At 39.0% G+C, this 19,146-nt stretch overlaps 1 protein-coding gene across 10 annotated transcripts in view; it reads left to right on the top strand.

Annotated features, from left to right (window-relative positions):
* Window positions 1–19,146, top strand: part of FOCAD (focadhesin) — a 270,485-nt gene that overhangs the window by 217,819 nt on the left and 33,520 nt on the right. For all 10 annotated transcript variants that reach the window (XR_011531312.1, XR_011531311.1, XM_070589694.1 and 7 more), the window contains 9 exons: window positions 438–676; window positions 3,867–3,956; window positions 9,952–10,099; window positions 11,992–12,111; window positions 13,563–13,685; window positions 14,136–14,213; window positions 14,879–14,950; window positions 16,260–16,362; window positions 18,256–18,336. Coding sequence is in view for 8 of the 10 variants with exons in the window: in XM_070589694.1 (XP_070445795.1) it covers window positions 438–676; window positions 3,867–3,956; window positions 9,952–10,099; window positions 11,992–12,111; window positions 13,563–13,685; window positions 14,136–14,213; window positions 14,879–14,950; window positions 16,260–16,362; window positions 18,256–18,336 (1,054 nt within the window). In the remaining 2 variants the exon portion in view is untranslated. The remainder of the gene's footprint in view (window positions 1–437; window positions 677–3,866; window positions 3,957–9,951; window positions 10,100–11,991; window positions 12,112–13,562; window positions 13,686–14,135; window positions 14,214–14,878; window positions 14,951–16,259; window positions 16,363–18,255; window positions 18,337–19,146) is intronic.

The raw sequence follows: 19,146 nt of genomic DNA on the forward strand, positions 1-19,146 counted from the left end.
CCCCCCGCCTTTCTCCTCTCCCTCAAAACTCCAGGCTTTCTGGACGTTTATAATTTGGGTTGGTGGTTTCTCTAAACTTGGATAGCTGCCCTTTGGGTTTTTCATTATGTATCCATATGGGCTTTCAAAACCCTGAAATTGTCTCAGGCTTTAGTATGAGGGAATTCATACACTTTAAAAGGGGACACTTACAGTTTGCTTTTTAAAATTTAAGGGGCATTATTAGTTAGCTGAGTGTTTATTAGTAGATTGTTTCAGTAAGAGTGAAAATGTAACCTATAGACAAACACAGACAGGTTTTTTAAAAATTACCTTCTGGTTGGCAGGGGGGGATCTAAGGGGCCTTGTGTTGTCCTACAGCTTGTGTGATAGGTGTGCTTCCTTCATGTGTTAAACAAAAGCCCAACCCCCTGTTTTCTCTCTTTGGCACGTCCTAGAAATCCTATTCTGGTGAAAACACAGCTAGTGCCATTGCCCGCTCTGCTGCCGCCACGGCTTTGTCTCTCCTTGTGCCAGTTTTCATTATCTCTTGCAAAGAGAAGGTTGAGGAAATCCTGAACATGCTGACTGCCAGGTTACCTGGGAAACCAAGTGCTGATGAGTCTCAAGCCGTGCAAATCCACATGGGCCTTGCTTTGGGGATGTTTCTCTCTCGCTTGTGTGAGGAGAAACTCAGGTACAGTTTATTAAAATATTCCTGCTTTTCCTTTTTGTGATTTAGGCGAAGGATTTGACACACATATACACACGTGCATAAACATTATATCTGAGCAGTGTGAGGTTGCTAAACTTTCTGAGATGGGCAAGTTGATTTTTTATTCTCCTTTATGTGTGCATTTGTCTTTCTAATACCATCACATAGATATTAATGTATTTTAAGGATTGCTCTTTTTAAAGTGATTGATTACTTGAAAATCATGTCATGCTTAGGTGGAAGCTGTGGATACATCTGTGTGATAGATATGAGGAAAAGTCTAATCTTCTGGAGCTATAAATAAAGTCGTTTTCTTTTTTCTGGTTTATAAGGGTGAAAATAATTGCTGATCCTCTACTGATATCACTGTGAAACGGGAGGAAGGGATTGGGGTACCCTTGTGCCTGAGGGTACTGGGAATCACTGAGTCAGCTAAGAACTGCGTGTACCCAGTTTTAAATATTGCCTTTATCCTGTGCCCTGGCTACATTTTTATAATCCTTAAAGAGTCTTAATCTGTGCATATTATACTGTGTGCTTTATTCAGTCTGATTGCTCATTTTTGGATTGCTAGCTTTACCCGTGAATGGAGTTAAGAGAATATCAAAGACCCAGGTGGAAAATTCCACTGAATGGGAAAGTTTTCTCATGCTAAAGAATCTACTTTAGTTTTGTTGTTCATTATATTTATTCTTTATTTTCTAACAAATCTTAGAATTTTACATATCCAGATTGATTGCAGTGTGGTACTACATGAATATTTGAGTATCATGAATATTTAGGTGTCACTGACTTGGAAGTTAGCCCCACTTTCCTGCGTTGGAAATAGGGGAGTAGGGAGGGGCATCCTGTTGTGATGTTAGATGTCCTTACGCTTCCCTGGTCGGCAGAAATTAACTGTCTGTCCAAAGGCGAGAAATGGTGTTGCTGCAGAGAAACTGGATGACATCATGCTATATTTAGATTTCAGTTTGAAACCAGAGGTTAAGTTTGCATTTGTAATTTATATAGTTTTGTGCAAACACTAATATGTGAAACCTTTATGAGAACTGTTGTTGATCTAGGGGAATACTATATTTCAGATGATCATTTTCAGCTCTTGGAAACATCTGTCCGATGACTAGGAAGATTGGCTTAGTCTTAGTCTGCAGTGTTTCCAGAGTATTCATTTTGCTCTCTTCACCAGCTTTAGTACGTATAGGCCTGGTTCTGGTCCTGAACAAAAAGCTGCCCTTTGCATGTGAGTTGACTGTTACATATCTTGTGTGTGTGACAGAACACAAAGTATTTTTAAAGACTTAAAACTTGAAAGTGATTTTTTTCCCTTTGCTACTGTTGCTACAAATGGCAGTCTCTTCACCATCTGTGTTCATGCTCTTTCTTCAGTATCTTTTCAAGCAACATGTTTTACAACTAAAAATGAGCCATGGCAGTTTAATTCCAGGCAACTCATTTCATCCTGTCCTGGCTCTGGCTCCCGTCTTCATTCGTTTAGCGTGAGATGTTGCTGGTTTTAGGGCTTGACAAGCTTGCGTTTGTGGTTAATTTCACCATGCTACCTGGAGAAACCTATGGTGATTCACCTAAAGCGTTCATTCCTAATTCCTAAATTGCCTTCCACCCCTGTCTATCTTACTTGACTTTGCCCCTGCTGGAAACCCTGGGGAAGGACACCAGAAGCTCTTCTCGAGGCTGAGTGCCCTCAGAATAACTGCAAATTTTGCCTTTGCCCTAATGATCCTACATTTGATTGCATCCTCCTTCCTTAGGCCAGTGTCTTAGTACTGTAGCCACTGGTATGGTTGTTCATGGTTTCCACCTTCCTGATTTCTTGAAGCAGAAGAATCTGTAATATTTGCCGTTTGGTACTAATAAATATTTTACTAGATAATGACAATGTCACCAGATAATGACATTTTTGGAGAAAGTTTCCCTTTTTCTAAAATTAAGGTAATTGTTTTGAGGGCTGTTGACTGAATAGTCAATGATATCAAATAAGTGGCCCAAAACAACCCGCTAAGGGAACAGGATTAGGACAATATGTTGGTCTTGATAATGAAAAATCACCTTACAGAAGAGAATTATGACAGTGAATCCATTTTTTGCTAAGGCTTATGAAAAAGTCATCTGAATTTAAATTCCAGTCTAGAATTTATTCAGAAAAGCACATTATTCCAAAGCTTGCCTCTGTCATAACTTCCCGAGGATACTAGTAGGATCTTTTAGCATTTGTTTAGTATATTTAAGTGTATTTTACTCCAGAAAACAGCTATAATAGAACTTATTTAGTTAAAGCTATTAAAACTGTGTGTATGTGTGTGTGTTCTCATTGCAAAATGTAATCCTCCACCTCAGGCAAAACCGCTATAGTCTTGGTTTGAGAAGACATTATCGAAAGTGCTCTCTGGCTGGTTGGCACTCCTGGGGCTGCATTCCACTCGGCATGGTCTGAGGCAGCAGCCCGAGAGCTGACACATAGGAACCCCTTGATAATATGGTGTTGGTGATGAAGCCCACAACTCTGCCTGAAAAAGCAGCCATAGAGCTACCTTTTAAGTTTTACTTTTACAGGTCGTAGTTCTCACCAAGACAATTACAAAAACCACATCAATTACAGTATAAAGGCAGAAAAATATAGGGCTCGGTTTTTTTTCACCCCCACCCCTTTTTTTTTTTTAAAAAAAAAGGAAAGTAAAAGAATGGAACTTATAACTTCCACAATTGAGACATGAAATCACAAGTAACAGTCTTTGCAAGAAAAGGATTTGGAACAATTATTGATATTATCAGCCTCATGAGTTACTAAATATTCTGAAGAAAATCACTTTAGCATTCTTAAAAATGTTTTTTTGGGATTCTGACTTCGGTTTTTATTTTTCAGTGGTTTAAAATATGAATGGGCTGAGAAAATGCAGAAGTAGAAGTTTTAGAGTTATTGGTTTGCAAGTAACTATAATGTTCAGAAACCCAATTATTGATAAATTCTCTGACTCAGTTTCTCTGTCTACAAAATGAGTATATGTGATTGTCAATATTATTAATTGTTTCTTTTATTGTTTTTTAAAGAAATGCATTTTCAGTAAACTATTGAGAGCAAAATATTATATCGTAAGTATTTTAGACAGTTGAATGATTTTAAATAATTCATTTTTCCCTCATGGTCTTTACCCAGTGACGTATCTGGCCAGCAGATGAATCTTCTTCTGATGAAGTCCTTGGATGCCCTGGAAAATTGCTGCTTTGACTCTAGTCTTGAATACAAGTATGTCGATTCCGTTTCCCCCCAAAAGATACTTAAAGATTGGTTATTACTCTGTCATAAATCTTGCATTCTGAGGTGAAGTATTTGTAGGACCTGATCTTGAATCCCTTTGCAAAGAGTCTTCAGTAATAATCAAAAGTCTGTAATTAAAGCTGACTTGTTCTGAAAACCAAGTTGCAGCAATAGACAATTTGCTTCAATATAAAGCCAAAGTGATATTTTGTGGCTGTCATTAAGTTACTAATACCTTAGTTCTGTCTTATATGTGTCATACGAGGCATATATCTGGGGATATATGTATTCATGTATCATGTATACATTGTATCACATCTTACACATGAATATCATGTATTCATTGTATTCATGGCTTAATCTTTTTAAAGATCTGTTGAAACCGTTCTTTGAATTTGATTGGGTTAAGGGAAGCTTTGACCACCATTTAGATTTCCCTGTGAAACCCAAAGGCTGAGGGGTCAAAATGGAAACAAACATAGGTTACACCAGGGGTTCCCGCCCTCCTCAATATTAGTAGATCCTTCTCCCACCTACAGACCTCATGTTTTTTAAAGATTTTGTCTATTAAACAAAATATCTTCAAGTTTAATTTATTTTCTCATTCCAGTCATGAAAATGAACAAAAACCAAAAGGAATGATCAGAAAAGAATACCTCAAAGAACAGTGTTAAACATTCTCGTTCAGTGAGACGTTGAATGTTTCAGTTAGTCTGTGTGACTTGCGTGGGAGAATATACGGTTTTATTAGGCTTTCTGAAGTATTAACACCTTTGAGGACCTACGTTCTACCTTGTTGGACTTCCACATTATTACTAGGAAACTCAACAGATGATAAGCACTAACCTCCAATTTATTAACTCATTTACTTTTTGCTATAATGGGCAGTGTTCAAATATGAGTTGAAATCAGTGCTGATGTTTCTGGCCTTTAGGAATTTGTAATCTAAAGTTACATTTGTACTGTCGAGCCTGCTAAGTTCAGACTGACAGAAGAGTCAGTGGCGGAAATAGCTGCATGGATCAGTATCTCATCATGAGTAATTAAGCCAGATTTTCACTTAGTAGGTGGTAGCCACAGGATCTTCTTTTAGAGGCAGGCCAAGATTGGGCGAGAACATTGATGCCCACCCAGTTTATCTCGAAACACTTTAGAGATGAAATAACATGTTGAGTGTGGTTTTGAATATGGGAAAAGAAAGAGTTAAGTGGCCTGATTGAGGTCTCTCAAATATAGAAAGTGATTAATGGAAGGGATGCGGCCATTTAAGTGTTATTGGGTCTGACGACCAGTTGAGATGTTTGAGCCTCATCCATGTGTTGGTGGTGTTGCCTTTTACAACCAAAGAGGAAGATATGTTTGTTTCTCTCTCTCTCCTTTCCTCCTCTTGCCTTCCCCACATAGGAGTTCATCATAGCTGTAGCTCAGAGTATTATGAAGTTGGGAAAAATTTTGCGATTATGATGCTGCAAACTTTCAGCCAGTTGGAACAATCAGGAATCACTTTCATGTATCATCTCCATTAGTTTGCAGGAAGGTTGTTTGAATGTAAGGAGGACCATTGGAATAAATGAATTAACCACAATATGGATATTTATGCATTTAAAAACTTGATCTGTCTAAGCATATTTAACTTTAAAAGTAACTTTTTTTTATTAATAAGTTTCTTATTTCTTCATTCTTTCTTGATTCTTACCTTCCTAATGAGCAACTGTGGGAAAGGGAAGGGTGGGCCTAGAGAGGGGACTAATCCTGCAATCAAGTGGAATAGGTCATCAGAAATTTCCTGTCCGTTTAGTAAAATCTTGCTTGTCTTTAAGAACCCAATTAAAAGCTCAGGTCCTTCAAGCAATGCCCCCTCTATCCTCTCCAAACTCTGTTATTCCTATAGCTAATGAAGTTTGGTGTTTTGTCATTCCTAATGCTGTGTGGTGTCAGTGCTTATGGAGCTCTCTCTCTGGTTGCACCTTCAACTAATACTGAGTAGCTGCATTTTGTGCTAGATGTTTTCACATCCATTGATCATGTAATTAAGACCAGATTACAACCTAAATGTTAATACTAAAGCAGGAATCATCATCACTTTGGTTTATAGATGAAGAAAGTGAGTCTCAAATAGGAGACTGGATCAAGGTCACACAATAAGCAGTGCTAGGAGAGAACCCTAGGTTGTCTGACGTCAAAGTGTTCTTCTTCCTTTTACATAGTACAGTGTGGAGAACACATTTCCATAGAAAGAAAGCAATTGACACTTGACAGTATGCTATTTATTATTTATTTTTTTCTGATGTGCAGGTATTTCTCACCATTACAAAAAAAAAGAGAGCGATTGTAACTAGGCCCAAACCTGAGTGCCTGGCGCATGGCATAAAGATTTTATTCCCCTGTCTAATGAGATTGCAGGAGTCTAGGGCAGACCTTCCTCAAGAGAAATAGTGGAAGCGTTACCGGGAGGTAGTTAATAGATCTGGGAACGTGCTACCTCCAGTGATAGAATTCACCCAGAGCAAATTCACCACGCTTCCTTGATTTAATAGATGTGCCCCTGCTGAGAGAACCGAGCACCTGGGCCGGTCCCCATGTGTGGTTCTATCACTTACACTTTGCTGCCATCTAGTGGTGTCTATTTGCCATTGCGCTCCTCACAGCCCTGACTGGTCATGGGATCCATCAATGACCTGAGCGTTGGTTAATTACTATCGAGCTTTTACAAATACGATAACATTTGTACAGTGTTTTGTAAAGGGCAAAGCGCTATACAAATGTTAACTGTTATTAGAACTAATTATTAGATGGCCTAGTACTTAATCTGCAGGATAGCCTACAATAAACTAGGGAATTGAAGATTCATCTCTGGTTAATTTTAGAAAAATATATCATTATATCTCAGTTGATATAGCAACACATATATCAGAATTGCATAGCTTTGGAGTCTCAGATTTCCTTTTGCCAGTGATGTTTTAATATACTCGCATATGAAATTCAAATAACTAATGACATAATAGGGCATATAATTTTAAAACTCAATTTCTCTTTTTCATTTGTTACTATTCTTATAGAAGATTTATGATAGCCATTCCAAAATCTTAATTTTATAGCTAATAATTTTCTTATTTCATTTGTCTGAGATACCAACACTTAACTCCTTTTTGTTTTCAACGGACAGAAAGATTTGAAAGCTATCTCTGCCCAAGCACTTCTTGGGTTAGAGCTGGCAGACATACCAAAGGGAAGCTAGATTGAGGTAAATGTGTAGAAATGAGGAACTAAGCACCTCGGGAAATCTTTAAGACTCAGGAGGAAAATAAACAGCTTAAAATGTAGAAGACTTGGAAATCAAAAGGAAACATCAGGAATAAAGCTTTAGGACTACTTTTTTGGTGCATGGTGGAAAAATGAGACAAAATAGAAGGAAACAGTTTAGAAGGTCAATAGACGTATACACTCTAACATGTTCATATTGGCATAGTGTATACATAGTTAATCTATATATTCATGCATTACAACAGTCAACTAACTACCATTGTAGCAATGAGGAGAACTGTTAGGGAATGGTAACGTTACCCGAGAATAATTATGCTGTGATAATATTTAGGTAAATGTGAACTAGAAACTGGTATGTCTTTTTCTAAGCCTTTGTGCCCATATGCCTTGGGATGGAAAAGGAGGAGCTTCGGTCCAGGGGATAGACATTTCTGTATGTCCAGAATAGCCTGAAAAGCAAGACTTAGATACCTGCCTGTTTATTGAGAAAGATGGACCCCAGCACGTATTTTACTGAGCTTTGAGAGGGATCCTAGGGATCCTTTTTCCTCATGAACCCAACACCCCTCTTTCTGGCAAGACATAGAAATTGAGTTTTCTTGATTGAATCTTGGATGATATATTCAGTGAATTTTGCCACCCATAAATTTTGCCTCCAACTAAACATGACAATCAAGTCTTGTTGTTTTGTTTTGTTTTTTCCTGTAGAACTTCTCTCCACTTTAGACTCTCTTGAAACATTGCATTTGATCAGTTCTTCAGCATTCAGTAAATACTGGTTGAATGCCTGTCCTTGTCAAGCAGTGTGCTAGGTGCCACAGATACTGTGGTGAGGAAAAACCAGCAATGGTAGCCACCCTCAGCGAGCTTGCAGGCTGGTGAAGGAGGTGGGCCCTAGTTGTCTGAAGTAGATTGGTACAGGGTGTTGTCGGAGGGTACGAAAGAGCTTTCCTGCTGGGCCAGGGAAGGTGTCCTTGAGGCAGTAACATTGGACATCTTAAGCTTACGTAGCAGTTAAATAGTCAAAGAGGGAGCAAAAGTCAAATTTTTCAAAGCATTAATCACGTTTTGTCTAACTATATCTTTGGTCTAATTCTGTCACGTTTTTATATGCATCAATAGAGAAAGATAGCCAAAAAAACTTCCCTGTAGACTCTAAATGAAAATGAAGACTTTAAATCCGTGCTCATCAAGAGCAGCCTTTCCTCTTTCAGAAATGTGATTTGTTTCAAAAGCATGCAGTTCTCCGACGTTAGATGCTGATTTAACTGGTTGGAAATGCATTATGCTAGTTGAGCTTGTTGTTAAGTTCATGTAAGCTTTAGCAGCAGTTCTGCCTGACTAATGATGGATTGTTACTCCAGTAGCTTCTTTACAAAGGATTTTCTAATGCCAGATTGTTATACAATAGAAACTAGAAAAACACTTGAGCTCTGTTGCCTTCTTATAGGCTTTCCATCATGGCATCATGCAGGGCACCAAGAGGGGTTTGGGGTTTGGCAGATGGAACAGGAGGCTGGGAATCACAAACCCTCGTCTTCTGGCCATGCTCTGCTGGAAACTCTCTGCGTGACCTTGAGCAAATCCTGCAGCCTCTCTGTCCGTTTGGGTGTCTCTTCTCAGATGCAGATGCTCCATTTGCGCAGGGGTATTGGGGGAAGTAATTAACATGTTCATGAAACTATGTGAAGGTTCTTGACACCAACCAAGGAGATAAATGCTATATATAAGAGCAAAATGATGTAATGCACGGACATTGACATAGGTTATTGAGAGATGCCCTGGAATGTCTTTTTAAGTGGCAGCTATCATGATGAGAGACAAGCCAAAGCAGAGTGAAGATGATTTCTGACAAAGTCAGCATTTCTTCACTTTAAAAAACAATAATGACAAAAACTCTTTTTAAAGTAAAAACTTAGCCCAAAGCTGCGTTATCTTATCATACTAAGTAGAAGTTTTCTAGGAGAACAATTCTTTTCTTTAAATGGATATGTATTCTTTCAGGAGAATTGGGGCACAAAGCCCAAGATTCCAATTGAATTGTCACATGGGGTAACTTTTGACAAGCCTGTCATTTGTCCATTTTCTCTTCTGACCCAGTGGTAGACCGAGGGATCAGAGGGGAGAAGAGGATTAATGTCATTGTGCACAGACAAATACACAGTTTCTTTGAGAAAGAAATTCCACTTGTTGAAGTTGACTAGGAAACATGAAGCACTTAGCAGGACCTCATAGTCATGACTTGCATTTATCCCCCTGTATTAGTCAGATGTCTTCAGCTCATATCCTGAAATTTAGTCTTTTCTCTCCTTATGCAGTTAATCATAGTGCACTCAGCATGGCGGCCAGTGGAGAGAGGACCTCAGCATCTCTCTAGATGCAGAGATAGAACTGATAATTGGCTTTGCTTTTTACCCCTCTTCCTCTCCTCACCATAGAGTTTAACTCAAACTATTTCATGTTTTTGTTTGTTTTTCTTTAGTGGGTACACAGCACTAGCATGGACGATGGACACCTGTTTTGATATAAAGTTCTCCTTTTAAGGGGGGAGGTGGGTGTACTGGTGGCAGTTCATGGGGCACAGTTAGGCACCAGGGAGCAGACTTAGAATCCGGCCGTCTTACCTCAGGTTGTGAGTGCTGCAAACTCCCATGATAAGTGACAAGCAATGATGTGGATTTCCTGTGATTTTAACACCTCATCTATTTTGACATTCAAGCACGGGCTGTATATTGGGAGTTGGACTTGTTCTGTCCTTCATGAGCCACAGCGGCCAAATGGAGTCACGAGTTCACGTGGCAGCATCGCTTCGGAAGCTCTCTACGTACCTAGATGACAGTGGGAGCCAGAGCAGAACGTTTCAGGAGGTAGGAGACAGGTTACAGTTTTCTGCCCTTTGCTGTCTTTTATATTCCCATTGCTGCTGATTTTCTATTTCTTATATTTTGGTAACCCTGAAATTAAATTCTTCCTCAATCTCAGCTAGGATTAAGAGAAAATCTGAGTGGCAAACAACCTGTATTAGATCATAAGGTTTTCAAATTGTGCAGCTGTTTAAATCAACTAAGACTTCAATGTGGCATCTAAGATAAGAGCCTTCAGTGAATACAAAAACCTAAGTCAGCGTCACTAGACGGCACTTTCTAAGAAGAGCTGCAATTTCTGGAGGAAAGTTAAATGGAGATTTTTAGAATTATGCTTGAACCAAATGTAACTTTAAGAGATGGCCAGGAATAAGCTTAAGAAACTGCGGATCCAAAAGGCATTTGATTCTTTTAATGTCAGCTAGCATGAAAAATTATTGAGGAAATTCCCTTTACCACACTTAATGAAAAGATTTTTCTGTTAGGGTGCAAAAATCTGCAGAATTGCAGTTCATGTGACATGGTCTCTGTGTGTTGGCCGTGGTTAGAGGGCACGTCTGAGGCATGTGTCTGTGGTGCCCAGGTGAAGCTGAACCACCTCTGCTCTCCTTTGGGAGGAGCCAGGACGACCTCTTGGCCTGGCCAGATTCTCCCTCTCATTAGAGCAGATTCTATTTTATCTCGGCCTGCCCACGAGCTATTGATGAGTACATAATGGCTGCTGTGTTTCCCTGCTCAGCCCCTCTGCTTTCAGCAATAGGGCTTGTTGAATTGGTGAATTTCTTTGGGGCACAGAGGGTTGAAGTTTTGTTCTATGGTGTGCACCACATTTCCATTTTGAAAGCAATGCAAAGCGTGATTTAAAAGTGCATATTTCTTTAAGCCAAATAAAATTTTGCAACCAAGGAGCAATTTGATTAATAAATGAAAGCAAAGTTTTTATAACTGATGCATCTGTCTGTCTTGAAGTTTTGATTTATAAGGCCTTAAGTAAGCAGTTTTGTTTTTTTCTCCCCTATGATATTTTAGTGTCCAATTTCTGCCTGAGAAACTACTTTCTTTTTTTATGCAGTGTGAGCTAGCGTTAGGAGTTGACCATTTTCATTTTGTCTTAACAGCGTCTTTGTAAGGGAGAATTCCATCATGAAAATGTGAAGTAGTGCAGGCAGGGGATGATTAACCTTGATTTGCAAAAATTGAGGCTCAAATAGATGCAGGGACTTGCCCAAAGTTACTTAGCCAGTAAATGGTCAATTTGGAACATAGCCTGAGTATTCTGTCTCTTCCCAACATTCTTTTTTTATTTATAATTTGTTCATTTATTTATTCATTTACTTATTAAATTACCACAGCAGTGCTATGAAGTAAGTAGTGTTAGCTCTATTTTACACAATTTCTCTGGCTCTCAAGCCCACGTTCCTGGTCCGTTACGCTCCAGTACTTCCAGCAGACAATCTTAACATACCCGCGTTTCACTTCTTTCAATTTCCGCTCCTGTTTGGCTTTGGATCTCAGAGTACGTGGCAATTAGTAGCATCTACTGGTGATGAAAATCTGCTTCCGCTGTTGATAGATGCTGTGTTCTGACATGAGGTGATGAGGGAACTTTTTGATTTAGACTCTAAAGACCTGAGTTTGAATCTCGCCTCTCTTTCTAGTTATGTAATTGAGCCTCAAAGTCTTTATCTGTAAAATAGGAATAATGACACCCATCCCATAACAGTGTCATGAAATATAACGTGTTAGGCAGTAAAACAATGCCTCGTCTGTAGCAGATGTATTTGAATCTACTTCTTATCCTGGGGAGAAGTTTGACGGAATATTTGTGTCAGCTAAGCTGTGTTCTTTTATTTTCCCTCATGAAGAAACGTTTTTCTGCCGTCTTTTCTTCTCAGGTCCTTGCCTATACCCTTAGCTGTGTGTGTGCATCAGCATTCAGTGCTGGAATTATTGAGGCCGCAGAGGCTGAAGATGTCATGAACAAGCTTCGACAGTTAGTGGAGAACAGCCAGCAGGTTGGAATGTGTGCCTGATTATTTCTTTCTGTGGGTCTCTTGCTGCTGCTAAGGCCTCATTTTGACTTACTCTGGATTAGATTTATGGAATATTTTTCACGCCCAGAAGTAAGGAACTTCTAATGCTTGTCCTCGCTCATAGCTGTGGCCAACAGTCACAGATATCTTTTTCTCGTTTGATACCCTATCTTCTTTTGATACCCCCATTTCTTTTTCTTTGAGAGAGTACAAAAGGCTTTTCTCTCTCTCCAACTATTGCTCTGTATTTGTAACATCTTAAAATATGTGGTTAGGGAATGTAAGAGTTACGGAGGGCTAGAGATAATTTGTAAAGATATGAATACATAGAGGACCCTGATAAGGTCAAACCTCAGCAAATTCAAGGCAGAGAATCTCTGCTCGTGACTGAATATGTACAGGACAATTTACATGCCTGTAAATTGAATTAAATACCCTTAAAATACTCCCTCTGAAATATTATTCAGCCTTAAAGAGGAAGGAAATTCTGACATATGCTACGACAGGATGAATCTCGAGGACATTATGCTAAGTGAAATAGTCAAATCACAGAAAGACAGATACTGTGTGATTCTACTTAGAAGAGGAGCTGGAGTAGCCAAAGCATAGACAGAAAGTGGAATGGTGGTTGCCAGAGGCGGGATTGGGGGGGTGGGGTTGGGGAGTTATTGTTTAATGGGTATATAGTGTCACAGTTTTGCAAGATGTTCTGGAGATGGATGGTGGTGATTGTTGCAGAACAATATGAACGTGCTTAACGCCACTGAACCATACACTTAAAAATGGTTAAGATGGTGAATTTTATGTTATGTGTAATTTACCACAATAAAAAAATTGAAAAAAAAAGTTCCCTCTGATGATACATACTATAAAATTTCCTCATTTGAGGTTTTGTTTTTACGTTTCTCCGAAGTCTTAATATTGGCCGTAGTGGGTTATTGCAGGAGTCACTGGCTCGAAGCTTATATTGTAATGTATTGTTACTATTTTGTGCTTATATGCCTGCTCACTCATGTTCAGAATAGGTTTTGCAGCACCAAAATGTACGACTTTGCATATGCTGTGCTCGTTGTGGGACATTTTCTCTTCTTCTTTGGGAGTTGGCCAGGCTCCTGTGATCTACCTTGGTGTTTTCACCCCGACCCCTTCAGAGAATTTGGATCTTCTGAGCCAACTCTCTTAATAGTCCAGTGTTATTTTCCTAAAATAAACCGCTCCCTGCAGCTGAATTCCTTGCAATTAGACTGCAATTTATTTTGCATACGAAAGTCTTGATTTAAAAAGTCTGCAAATCTCTGGTTTTCATATGGCAAAAGAACGTGTCAGTAGGAAAGGGAGCCTCTAGAAGTGCCTGTGTGCTATATATAGACATTCCTGATCTGTGCCATTCTGCTTCTTTTTTCTTACCCCTTGTTTTCATTTTTTTATAACAGACTTCAGGTTTCGCCCTGGCGTTGGGAAACATAGTTCATGGTTTGTCTGTGTGCGGACATGGAAAAGCTGAAGACTTGGGCAACAAACTGCTCCCCGCCTGGATGAGAATTGTTCTAGCAGAGGTAGAGGTCACCTCCTGCATGATTATATTTTTATGAAGGAAAAAGAGCTGCTTTGTTGGACCATTTATAGGTGCTGCTAAGATATATAGCTTAACGATAAAAGAATAGGCAATTTCTGACAAAAGAGACGTGTACTTTTAATCCCTTATAAATGATACATCCTGTCAACCTTTATAGAGTTTTAAAAACTGTCTATTTTGTCAGTGTTTTAATTTTAAAATAACATTGTGCTTTGTAAATAAAAAACAGGAAGGCACTTATGATCTAACAACTTTAACCTGTCACTTTATTCAAGTCTGCTGCCAGTTTTGATTCAGTGATACAGGTTATGTTGACCCTATAAATTTGGTGCCATTTTGACCATTTATTTCTCTATGATATAGTGAGTTTTAAAGAATTCAAACCCAAGGGCTGTTTCTTTCTTGATGGGTTCTGATGCTTTGTTTTCAGGGCACTCCCACAATGCTTTGTTTGGCAGCTCTTCATGGCATGGTGGCCTTGGTTGGCTCTGAAGGGGATGTAATGCAGGTAAAAACAAAAAAAAAGGGAAGAAATCTAAATGCGTCCATAGCCACCGCAAGAGGAGTATACCCAAAGTCTCAGTATGCTAAGGACGGAAGAGTATATGTTCATGGTAATGGCTGTGCGGGGCTTTTCAGCGCCTTTGTGTATAGAAAATTGCTCTTGGTTGAGAATTTCTGTATAGAGATTTGTTCCTTGTTTTATTTGGTTTGTAGGAATTAAACCTCGTCAACCTATATACTTTCCACAAAATTCCCTGCTTGAGAAAAGTGATTGAATCATAAGAAATTTCAAAAATCATTCATAAGGAACTCCATTTTGTGTCTGCAATGTTTAAGCTTTTATCTATGCAATTATTCTTTCACTTTAAAATGTTTTCAACAGCAGATATACATGTGTGTAAGTTTACAAGTAATTCTGAGGAGTTCCTTTGTCCCTGTGGTAAAGGTTTATTAAGTGACTGCTACGTGCCACACTGAGCTGGTACTGGGAAGTCAATGAGGAGTAAAGCGTGGGTCCTGTCTCAAGGAGCTCACGGCTTTTGTTTTTGAAATATAAGGATGTATGATAAATTATTCCATAGTTTAGAAGATGATAGCTCATACACTGGGCCTATCATTATTCACTTTTTGGGGGGCTGTTGGGGTGGGTATTTCTCCTTTTTCTTTCAGCTGAAGTCGGAAGCCATCCAGACCTCTCAATTTCAAGGCAGACTTAATGAAGTCATTAGAGCTCTAACTCAGGTGAGAAGAGGAACTTCGAATCCCTGTGTAGAGAAACCAGATACTCCCCTTGGTTATCTTTTTTGTTTTCATGATACAAACTGTTTTACTTGGAAAATGGGGAAATCTCTGGTTATTCATGGTGAGTTCAAGGGTCATTTGAGAATGGTTGATGACCCTGCATTCGTTGACGAACGAGTGTTGCCTCTGGAAAAAAAGAAAGCTGGCACTGTTGAGTTCACTTAGGTTGGCATTGGTTTCCCTTAAAATTAAAATCTGACCCTGCAAGGAATGTCAGGCCCTCAGGACAAGGAAAAATGGAAGGTGATCAAAGGGCAGGGCAGATAACTAAGTGGTATGGTTAAGAGGCATGAGTTCAGATGTCACTGATAAAAGTGTTTAAGTCATTGTCAGCGTTATCCTTGGCTAAAGAATAACCTTGTTCATCTACTGGGAAATGATTTTATATCTTAAGATTTTTATTTAAAATAATTATTTTCATTGCATAAAATTTGAAGTACAGAATGAAAGAAACTGAAAAAAATATCACTGATGGTCCTCCCAACCTGAAGCAACTGCTACTAATATTCGGTCAGATTTCTTGTCAAGCATTCTTATTTTTTTTGCCTATCTGGTATTCTTACTACATATAGTACTTTGTATCCTAGTCTTTTCACTCAGCATACTTGTTTTCATTCTTGTGAAATATAGCTGATTATAATACCTACCACAGAAAGAAGTTTTAGTAATTCATGCTTTTAAAAGCAAACATAAATCTCCGAACAGAAGAAACTCTTTTGCATGTATGAATATGAATAGTCTCAAAAAAAGGATTCTTCTGGAGCTTAAATTACTATAACTTGGGAGAAAAATCTGTAAATGAAAACTGTTATTTAAAAAATGTTTATTTTGAATGATAAAGTAGTAATAGGACATTATTTAAAGAAGAGAACAACATAATATCTCCTTCCATTTTTAGAGGTTTTTAGTCTTCAGCAACTGTCACTTCTTTTTACTATTTGGATTTTCTTTTCCCATTTTTTGAAAATTCCTTTGAGACCACTCTGACTTAGTGAAACCTGAGACGACCATTAGTACCTTCTATCATGATTGATTGATTGATTCATTCATTCACTCAGCAACACTTGTTGATTACCTCTATGTCTCAGGTTTAGTATACTCGACACATAATAGTACATTTTGCTTGGAGCCTCTCATTACCAGCCAAGCTACCACTTCATAAAAGATGAGTGACTTTCTGTGTGTAGTCTTTTACTGAATGGAGTTTCGATCTTGCCCCATCATTGAACTGTAACATTTTCATCCATAGGTCATCAGTGTGTCTGGGGTGATTGGTCTTCAGTCAAATGCTATCTGGCTTCTAGGACATCTTCATCTATCTACTTTGTCCTCAAATCAAAGTAGAACCTCTGGTAAGATTGGAGTCGTGGAACACTGGAGCTGGAAGGAGGGATTGCTGACTCGGGGCTGTATATTTTGTTAAGAGCATTAATCTCCACAACAACCCTAAGGAGTGGGAATTACCATCCCTATTTTGCATCAGAGGAAAATGGGCTTTGGAGAGGTTTCCTGACTTGCCCACGTGGCAGTAAGTTGTGGACTTGTGGTTTTAACTCAGATCTGCCAGCCTCCAAAGCTCGTGCTCTTTTCACTCTTCCTCTCTGCCTCCCTTAGAGAGCAGTTTAGACATTCAGCCTAACCCTGTATTTTACAAATGAAGAACCTAAGATTCAGAAGGATTGCATGACTTACATACAGAGTTAGTTTGGTGACAAATCCAGAAACTAGGAACCAGGTCCTTGAAGCTTGGAATAGAGTTCTTTTTATTTTACTAGACGTAACCATAGTTTGTATAATATTCGTATTTCATTAAAAGTCTCTTCATGTATGGTGGAGTTTTTCTGGTCCCTGCTTTTGAGAAAATAATGGGGTAAGCACATTTAAAGATGTACATCTACTTGGCTTTGGGATTGAAATCCCAGGTCTTAATATAACAAGGCTTTTTCTATTTCTAACTTTTTGATAAAAGCAATAAAAAGTATTTCCAATTCCCATATGCTTAATTTATGTTTGTACTTGGAGATTTTCTGGGAAAGGCATCACTGTAGTGTGCTGGAACCTATATCTGCTCCTTGTTCTTTGTGGAATTTTGACCCGCTGGCTCTCTTGGACCCAGGCCAGTGAGATTTAGGTACCAGATATTTGTCATGAAATCGTGAAAACCTAGTTTCACAAATCTTCTCACAGGTGGTCTATGGACTGCATTACCACAGACATGGGCCGCTGTCATTACTGTTTCCTTCACTTTCAGTCACTCCTTAGCTATGGAAATATGACATCGTTCTGCAGCATTTCCAACATAAAGAACTTTAGACAGCTGGAAGCTGTCATATTAAAATGGGAAAAAGAGAAAAACCTTAGTCATTGGAAACCCTTGGTGATGCCAGTTTTGAAGGGCAGAGCTCTGTCAATGTCCTGGTGAAATAGCGTGTTCATTTCAGTCTTTCGCCTTTGACGTAAACTTCTGTTTGTTGTGGAGTACATGGTCTGGCCCACGCAGACTCAGGTCAGGCTGTAGTGAATCATCTTAACACACAGGTTCTTTGGAACAAAATGATTGTATTTCTGGAAAAGTATAGCTATCGTTTCTGATAGAATTTTCCAATTGAACCGTTTATTGCAGTAAAAACCATCTCATGAAATTATTATGGGAGATTGGGAGGAAAAAAATCTACGAAACTCCCAGGACTCAACTAGCATAAATGTCACTGCCTCAGTGTTCCAGGTCAGCAACCATATCTGGTTATTTGCACATGTTGGTCACTTAGAGGTCCTTGCTTTGTAAAGGAAGAGACTGGCTGCTATTAATACTGAGTGTTGCACTTCCATGGTTCATGTATCTGATTCAGGATGTCCTGAAGTAGTCCTTGGAATGGTGGTCTCGCTCTAGGTGCCCAGCACACTCCTTGCTGATGCTGAAGAGGTCACTGGAGTGGGGGTCATTGATGTGACAATGTGGAAAGGATTTTTTCAACCACTTCAGTGAAGTTTTCATCCTCTGTGGTTTTTCAACCTCTGCCAGGTTTACCACCGTTTTAGATTTGCTCGCATAGCCAATGTGATTACTTCAATACCAGTCGCTTAATCTAATAGAATTAGTTGAAGCCACAGAGTATTGTGCTGAGATTAATGGCATAAACATTTCCGCTTTGTCTCTAGGTTGATATGGCAGCATGAGATCATTATCTTTCCTTCATTAGTCCCACCAAGTTCACTGATTAATTTCATCATTTTCTGTCTCACAGTTCCTACTGACTACAGCTATTTGCCTGAAAGCAGTTTTATTAGAGCAGCCATTGGTTTCTTCGTTACAGGAGGAAAAAAAGGCGAGTGAACACATTTCTTGAATTTTATCATTCTTTTTACAAGTTAGGTAAGTTTGTGTGCCCTAAGCATGCTTTTGTAGACATAATACAAATCTGAAGGGGTGAATATTTTCTTCTGCTAGGCCGTCTTTGCAGCGGAGATGACCAGGAGGTGAACTGCAATAAGTGGTGCATAAATATCCGTACTGTGTAGTGTCTTAGAATCACCATATCTGACACTGGGGGGCCTCCATGAAGGCCATTTAAACAGTATAAGCACATGTTACTTTTCTTGTCAATTTCAAGGGCCTGTGACCTAAAAAGAGGAAACATACCTGGGAGCAGTTTGTATTCCAGGACCTGACTTGGAAGTGGGTCTTCTCCCTGAACCTTGTGTTATCACCCTGTTGTTGGAATTGCTGGCTCTAGGTCTTACTTTTAGCGTGTGTTCTTTTTCTCTGCAAACATTTGTCCCTCTGTGATTCTTTGTTGCTGCTACTCATGTTAGAGCACAGCAGTTTGAAGACAGAGATAGAATGCCTTTTGTTTTTAACTGGAGCCAGAACAATACCCTAAGAGTTATTGAATGAATATGCTTTAATGATACACACCTACTGTTCAGTGCTGCGAGGAAAAGACATGGATCAGAACTAACTTGTGATAGCTCAGGAACCAGTTTCTTTCATGGAATGTTTTCTCACTGATGTTTGCTGGTTTCTTTCTTCCTTGGGCTGGTTAGCTCAGTCAGGACAAAACCTGTGCCTGTATTACAACAAGACCATCTTGGTTTTAGAAAAAAAAGTTTTTAAACAAACTAAAATGAAGAAATCT

The sequence above is a fragment of the Equus przewalskii genome, chromosome 22 (genome assembly GCF_037783145.1).
Source record: "Equus przewalskii isolate Varuska chromosome 22, EquPr2, whole genome shotgun sequence".
Classification (NCBI taxonomy): Eukaryota; Metazoa; Chordata; class Mammalia; order Perissodactyla; family Equidae; genus Equus; species Equus przewalskii.